Below are 8298 nucleotides of genomic sequence, written 5' to 3' on the forward strand. Positions count from 1 at the left end.
TTCACTGCTACGCTTCCTGTCCCTGTCTAGTCTGCTCAGGAAGCCGCCCGGTGGGGACCGACGCCGGCCTGCAGGTGCTGAGCAGCGGCAGAAGCACCAGGAGATGCTGGCTTCATCCGGGGGGGGGGGGGGGGGGGGGGAGAGACACGCGGGGAGGAAGGGTCGATATGCGGACTAATTATAGGCTCCACAACACAAGAGGAAACGGTGACACTGCTAATGAACTGAGCAGTTCGGTCACAAACAACAGCGACCGCAGGACAGTGCCCACAATAAATATGAAAACTACACCATCAGTCGTGTTCATGTGATTCAGTTATAAGGGTCAAAGGTCTCTCGCTTTAAAGGTAAGGCACGTTTGAATCCTCGCTGCTCTGAGGTCAGCCGGCAAAGCAGGACCTCACCGAGACACGGTGACCACAGTGAGGTACCAGCATTCAGATCAGAGCACAAAGAGCAGCTAAAGATGCTCCGTCACAAGCAACACGGACGCCATGCATCAACAGTATTCAGTAGTGAGTGTCCCCGTCAGTGAGAACTGGAATACATCCTATCATTACATTATGATATGATGTATTATGATACACATACACATTATGTGTGTCAGGTGGACTTACTTTAATGTCCTGTTGGTATTTTAATGTAGAACAATGAATTACAATTCATAAACTTGTTTTGTTTTTGTAAACTCTTAATCTACTGCAGGCTATAACATGAATACACTACACTACTAAATGAATTGAAGTGTAAAGTACTACACTTGAGTACATTTAATGCTACAAGTACCTCAGATGTGCATTCACTGCGTAATGAAGACACTCGTGTTCTCTCACCACCGGTAACGGTTGATCAGCTGTGTTCCGGTCCCCGTCCAGCGCTGAAGCTGTTCTCCGGTGCTGCTCTCTCAGTAGACCGTGTCCCTGGTGTAGCATGCATCAGTCTGGGGAGGCTTGACCTGAAGCCTGAGGCCTCACTTTGTAGCCCTGAGGAAGGGTCTGAAGGTAAGAGCCTCACATGAGGGACCGGCTCAGTGAAGCTCTGTTCACCGATTCAAGAGTGTTGAGAAGATGTACTTTAACAGGCTGAGACTACATCTACTCTAATCCCTGCAAACTTAATAACTGGAGTGTTTTATTTTCAAAATGGCAATCAGAGAAATTGCACCCGCTGGAGGATGAATAATGAACTGCACCTCAACACCGTCTATTGTCAGCAAATCTTTCCCACATTACATTTCTACACACGCAGCTCAACAGGCGCTGGCTTTGCTGTCAACAGGCCTCGGACATTTTCCAGCTAAATATTTCAGTGCATCCTTCATTTAACGCCGAGGAAACGAGCAGCCGGCTCGGCCCGGTCGCATTCATGTGCCCATATGTCTCGGGCTCCGAGGGAAACGGTGCCAAAGACGTGCCAGTGAAGTACGAGGAGACAGAGGATGGATGATGATGCGACCTGAGGCATCATTTGACACTCGGCTGCATCTGGAACATCTGCTTCGACGGGCCCATCGGGCCCACCGGGCCCATCGGGCCCTCTGTGTACATGTCTGCTACAGAGGCTCGCCTCCCCGCCCGACGTATCTGGTTATTAAAAACAAAAGCCAGGTAGACCAGTAGAGCCCAGTAGAGCCCAGTAGAGCCCTCCTCCTGAACAACAGAACACGTGTTTCACATTTGGCCTGATACAGAAAGGTACTGCAGTTTACCAGCGCATGAGGCTGCTGACGGACATGTTATGCAGAACATCAAAACACATCGACACCACTGGACACGAGCCTCCAAACCTTTGTATTAAGTCACATTTACAACATTAATGAAACCACTGAGCCGAGCTGAGGCGAATACAGAATATTCAGAACGTTCTCTTAATAACCATTTATGCTTTATAAATAATCAGACTCGGTGTTACGACTCTCTCACACACACACACACACACACACACACACACACACACACACACACACACACACACACCCCAAAGGATTACGTCCTATCCCAGAGCTAGGCTGACCTCTGACCTCTGGTCCTGGAGGCCGGGGGAGACGCTCGTTAGGTGAGAAGTGAAGCACGGGGCCTATTGTGCAGACGGTCTCCCTGTCCGTTTATTGACTTCCTAAATGATCCATTATGAAGTGATTTATGAGGTCCAGCACCAGCACTTCTAAAGCCCGTGGGTTGCCGTCCGCTCCATTCAGCGGACATCTGCACCAATGAACGCAGCGTTGATTCATCAGAGAACGGACGGAAGCCGGCCCACGCCACCTCTCGTGTTTGTTCAAAGCCAACAGGAGAGGTAGGAAGCCGTTATGAATGCAACATGTCACCGGTGGGGTCAGACACTAAAGGTACGCAGCTGGAGCTCTGCAGGGAACCAGGAGAACACGCCATTAAAACCAGGCAAACAGAAGCAAGCCTCAGCTCTTCTACTTTAAATATAAACGGGTTTAAACAGGTTTCAAGTTAAAACACAACTCGTCTCAAACACAGGCAAGAAAATCAACCAAAGCTGCAGCTTGTGGAGCACATGACCTTCTCTTTCCTCTGTCCACTGATGACTTGTGGCATTACGCCGGTCTGGCTCTTTGATTTCTCAGGCCTTTCCTGTACAGCATGATGAGCTTCCCAACTCGGGGTCATCCCAGGAGACAGAGCCTCCATGAGGAGCTCCGTTCTGCCCACTGACTCAGAGGTACCATCAGAGACAGAGGACAGACAAACAACCCCTCTCTGTTCTCTGGGACCTTCACAACGAGACCCGTGTTCATGACAAACCTCCGTTTCTCACAAAGACATCTGTGAAGTAAATGTCGAAGTGAACAAGTGTCTGCTGACTCCTCCCACAGAGGACTTTGAAACACGTCTGATTCAGCTTGATGTCTACACTCATTAGACTTCTTCACTTCCTGATCTTCATGATTAACAAAGAGGAAAGTGAGGAAAGAGAACCAGCTCCTGCTGATGAAGGAGAGCATCTGCTGATCACCACTAAACCAACAGAGCTGTGGTCCTCATGCCCCTGCTGTGCAGGTCCAACGAGTCAACACGACGACAAGCTGCACAGAGCGTCACCCAGGCTCCAGCAGACCGAACACGTGAGAAAATGACTGATCAACGATTATTATTAAGAATATCGAATAGTATCTGCAGTAGTCTGTAGGCATCCCTGCAGAGCTGATGGAGTTCATGAGTGGAGTTCTCTTGTTTAATTCTTGCTCTTAAGAGCTCCAGTGAGAGAGGTGACCAGAAGGGGATCAGGAGGTGATCAGGAGGCGATCAGCACGAGGTGATGACATGATTCATGACAGAACAATGAATTGTTGTTATTATTATCATTTATAGGCATTGCTTCCACACGTCGAGCTAAATATACTAACAGTCCATTTGTCCGGTTATGGCGCCACTGAACTGGACTGTTACTGAACCACTTCCAGCACCATCACACATCACCATCAGCAGAAGGTGTCGATTAAGAGTCCGCGTGTCCTCCCAGAGCTCGTGAGCTCAGCCAGTGTCCGCTCCCTCGTTGTATATTGACCACAGGCTGATCCGATGGTCCTTGGATCCGGCAGCCAGCAGTCTTTGTCTGGGGTCCTGGTGGTCGGAGAAGGCCACGCTTAGCACCATGTCGGTGTGGTACTGAAGCACCGCCAGCGGTCGCGGCTTCTTCCACCCGAATATCCGCACCCGATGGTCCCAGCCCGCCGACGCCAGAAGCTTACCGTCCGCCCTGACGCACAGTTGGGAAACCCCGGGGTTGACCAGGGTCACGTAGTCCTGGAGCTACAAAACCACAAAGAGGAAAAGGGTCTTAGCGGGTCAGAACCACGTTTCAAACACGCGTTACAAACAGCAAGCATGCCGAGCAGCAGTTCCTTTGTGACGATTGTTGGTGAAACCTAAAACTAAATGAACACGTCGTTCATGCAAACAAGGACACAAAAATAATAATTAGGTCAGTGAGTCGATTAATCACTGCCGTCTAGGAACCTGAGGCCAACGCAAACACCGACAGGGAGAGTCTATCAGCTGATCTGATGACTGAGGTCCAAGTGTGAGGCTGGATGTCTTGTTGAACCTGGCTGGAGACTCCTGGGACTCCATCATCGGCACTAAAACATTACGGCACGAGGGCCGCGAGCAGATCTCTCTGCATCCCACTATTTAGTTTAGAGTTAGGGGGGCCTGCTCTGGAAGCAGGGCTGGAGTTACCTTTGTCACAGTTAGAGAGAGAGAGAGAGAGAGAGAGAGAGAGAGAGAGAGAGAGAGAGAGAGAGAGAGAGAGAGAGAGAGAGAGAGACAGAGAGAGGGGAGGGGAGAGAGAGAGAGAGACAGAGAGAGAGAGGCAGAGAGAGAGACAGAGAGAGATAGATAGAGAGAGAGGCAGAGAGAGAGAAAGGCAGAGAGAGAGAGAGAGAGAGAGAGAGAAAGAGAGAAAGACAGAGACACAGAGAGAGAGAGAAAGAGAGAGAGAGAGAGAGAGAGAGAGAGAGAGAGAGAGAGAGAGAGAGAGAGAGGGGGACAGAGAAAGAGAGCGAGAGAGAGAGGGGGACAGAGAGAGACAGAGAGACCCTCTCGTTGAAGCGCTAGTTTGCAGATGCCGTGTTGTTTTAAGCTTTAAGCTTTAAGCGCCTCTGATGAAGTCCACTCACACACTCACACTGAGGTCCAGTCAGCGGAGAACAGACCCGATAAATACACTGTTGTAACGTCTGCCTGCTACAGATTAGCCACAGCTCCCTCTCCCTGTGATTTACAGCGTCTCAGGACTGAATCAATCTCTCTAAAGGGGCAACATTCTGACATATTATAATGGATGACGGCAGAGATCGCTATCTGAAGGGCCTGCTGAGGTGGGCATTCCTGGGGAGAGAACGTGCTCTTCCTGCAGACTGGGATCTCTGCTGGACCCGTAGATGGGACCCAAACATCTGGATATAGGAGCTGAAATCAAACTGGACAGCGTATAATTGACTTCATAAGCTGCGTCTAGGGAGACTAATGGCCTTGGATGGGAGGAGAATTTATCTGCATGCTCCTGTTCCGGGCAGGAACCGTCCACGAGCTGCATGTGGAAGATATAAGCCAGGTACTCACAGCGCAAATGGATGAAGTGGAATGCAAGGGAGAGAGGGAGCAGGAGGAATGCCATTGATCAAAACAGAGCGAGAAAGTTCAGAACAGGCATCGACGGGATCTTATTTTGTTTAGCAGACCATCATCGCTGGTTCCACTAGAGAGAAAGTAAGGGTGCCTGGTTAGACCAAACAAGCCAGATGCAGTGAGACAAAGAAACCCGGAGCTGTGTTGTTCCTCCACAAGTCCTCTGTCCATCTGGTGTGCATTAGAGGCTGATAATGACGGCTTCAAGTGTCTGTTTGTGTTTGCTTTTGCTTCCCATAGTTTGTGTCAGGAAGAGGCATTTGTTTCATTAAAGGGTCAGTAGTGAGCCGTGGATGGCTAATGATGAGGTTATGGTCATTCAGCGGGGCTGGAGGATTGTTTTTACTCTCTACAGTCTGAGACGGTCTGAGGAAAACGTTAAACCTGAGCTCTGGTTTAACATGAACGGCAGCTATGTGGTCCTTTGTTTGATCAACATGACTTCATGTGTTATGAATCACTGTAAATAGAATACATGTTGGATTGTTAGCTGGACAAAAAATACATTTGAAAGCATCACCTTGAAAATTGCAATTTTGTATCAATCAATTACAAAAATGATCAACACATTAACACATAATTATAATATTAGTGTTCTGATCAACACTTCTTTAGATACAGAATGACACCAGAGGAACCATGAAACAGTCAACTGGTTGATTGACAGGCAGGCTGAGTCCCTGTTAGCTGAGCTCACTGCTCACCTTCATCGACGAGACGACAACACTCTCTAAGCAAGAACGCAAAGAAGTGCATCTGCTGTTGTGTAGCAGCAAACATCACCTCGGGCTGCACAACACACGATGATTTCACAGAGTAAAACGATGAATGGATGACGGAGAGGACCAGACCATGAATGCGTCATACTTTAACGTAGGGATGAACTCGTCTTCGTTCTTCGTCAGAAGGTCTAAATCGTTCAGCTCCATGTTCTCCAGCAGCGGAACTGTTGTTCTTGCTGTCGGGCCACTCCATCGCTGAACGAATAGCAACAGAACGCTGCTGACTGCAGCGCTGCCAGTGAGCAGGTCTGAGTCATGATGAAGTCCACCGGCCTACTCTATTTGACACTCCATTATTCTTCCCCCCCGACCTGCTATCTCATCAGAGACACAATCCATCTTAGGCATTCATCGTTCTGTTTGAACACTCCTTCCTGGCCTGTGTTACAGCATGCAAGCTCACCAACACACACACACACACACACACACACACACACACACACACACACACACACACACACACACACACACACACACACACACACACACAGCAGGCTTGCTGTCTTAACGCCAGCTTCCTCAGCTGTCAGGAGGCTACCAGCTCTGCTCAGCAGCTGGGCCCTCTACACTTTCTCGTGGCCTACGACAGATCCAACACAAACTCTTTCTGCAGCGTCTCACCGACAGAGGAGACGTTCAAACGGAGCGTTCGCTCGACACGTCTCACTCGAGCCTCGCTCCACTTCTTCTCCCTCGTCTTTCCTCCTGCAGTCTTGGCACGATTCTTAGCGTTCTCGCTGATCTACTGAAACGTCCCATCATCGCTCACTCACTCGAGCCTGGCGGCTGGGAGGCTTTTTTCGCAGGTATTTCTGACACACCCTGTCCCTGAATCACACTCGGCAGCGGGAGATTACAGCCTTTTGTCACCTTGCCTGCTAGAGCTTGGCGTTGGCTGACAGGAGATGGATGTGTCAAACAGACTAGCAGCCCCATTCAGAAAACAGAGAAGAGGAGCGGAGACATGCATCAGACTGAGGCTGCACCTGAAGGTAAGGTAAGGTAGAGTATTACAGACTGTGGTGAAGACGAGGGGCCGGAGGTCCGCCTGTAGAGAGCGGTCATCAGGCTCATGACCATGCTGGACTTACACCTCCAACCGTCCTTTGTCTAGACCTGCTTCCTCTGTCTCCTGGAGGAACACGTCACTGCACTTGTCAATACATTTGAGTGGCCGCCTAAATATATGTCCATCTGGCTTAACAGCTTGTAAACGCTAAAAGCCAAGCCCTCATAATCTCAGCTTGAACACATTCCCAAAAAATGTGCGCTAGAAGGAGAAGAGAGGCTGAAGATGATGCCTCATTACCATGAGAAGATAGAAGGCTGGCCAGGTCAACCAGGAGATAAAGGCCTCTGGGAGCCATGTGTACTACATTAAGCTCCATTCCTGAGGCCGTCTGTCGTTATCGGGGCTTGATAAGCTCACTTCACAGCCCCTCAGCTTCACTAAATCACTCCGGCACTGTGTTGTGTCACATTCAGCTTCTCCTCCTCTTCACAGAAGAAGCGTCTCTCTCCAGCTCCGCTGTGTTCTCCGGTATCTCAGAGGTGATTTGTGGGAAGTGGGATGCTGTGGCACTTACAGCCTCCTCAGCCTTTATTGCAGCCTCCCACTGTGAACTACTGTTCCCTTTACTGCAGATGTGTTTTTTGTTTGGTTAGGGGGCCTCCGAGGTTTTGATATTTTTATTACCTCTCACGGGTCGTCCGTCAGGACCCAGGGCCCGGGCCCGGGTCCGCCACCCGGCAGGTCCTGCCGTCTCCACGCTGCTGCCACACAGAAATACTTTTGTGGGAAGAACTGAGGAGAGCTGTCTGGACGTCACACTGAGCTGCACTTCAGGATAATTTAAAAGCCCCCGTTGGATCTTTTCCCTCTCCTTGTGCTTTTTTCCTGTTCTCCTCATCCTGGATCACTCGCTGAATCAATATTTTGTTGCTTCGGCAAAATAAACCAAATAACTGCTCTCCTCCTGTGTTGCTATATTGAATCAAATCCTTTGTAGTGTTTTTCTAGACGCATATTTAAAAATGGGGCTTTGCAAATATTTCTAATTCAAGCATTCATTTGTAAAAGACCTTGGAAAGAATAATAGCCTTCAGTGAGCAGGAGCGCACTACGTGGGCCTCAGGTTCCCTCTGATTCATGGGGCTGGCTGCAGAATGGGAGCGTTCCCTTTCGCTCATGAAATCAAGAGAAAACACAGCTTCAAACGAGGCGTTCAAGTCTCTGAAGGCCGTGGTGTAAAATGAATTTGGGTAAAGCTGATGTGAGGCAGGAGACGCTCCGGCTCTACTGTAGAGTTCACTGATGTGTGTGTGAGAATGTGATGTTCCTCCACAGCTGTTTA

The 8298-nt window shown here is 49.4% G+C and overlaps 1 protein-coding gene across 3 annotated transcripts in view; it reads right to left on the reverse strand.

Annotated features, from left to right (window-relative positions):
- Positions 1-3322: 3322 nt before the first annotated feature.
- gnb1l (guanine nucleotide binding protein (G protein), beta polypeptide 1-like) overlaps positions 3323-8298 on the reverse strand; it is a 21413-nt gene continuing 16437 nt past the window's right edge. For all 3 annotated transcript variants that reach the window (XM_068721103.1, XM_068721104.1, XM_068721105.1), the window contains exon 7: positions 3323-3782. In XM_068721103.1, the coding sequence (XP_068577204.1) occupies positions 3504-3782 (279 nt within the window). In that variant the 3' untranslated portion in view covers positions 3323-3503. The remainder of the gene's footprint in view (positions 3783-8298) is intronic.

The sequence above is a fragment of the Cebidichthys violaceus genome, unplaced genomic scaffold, assembly GCF_023349555.1.
Source record: "Cebidichthys violaceus isolate CVI_PGR_0920_01 unplaced genomic scaffold, fCebVio1.0.p SCAF_26, whole genome shotgun sequence".
Lineage (NCBI taxonomy): Eukaryota > Metazoa > Chordata > Actinopteri > Perciformes > Stichaeidae > Cebidichthys > Cebidichthys violaceus.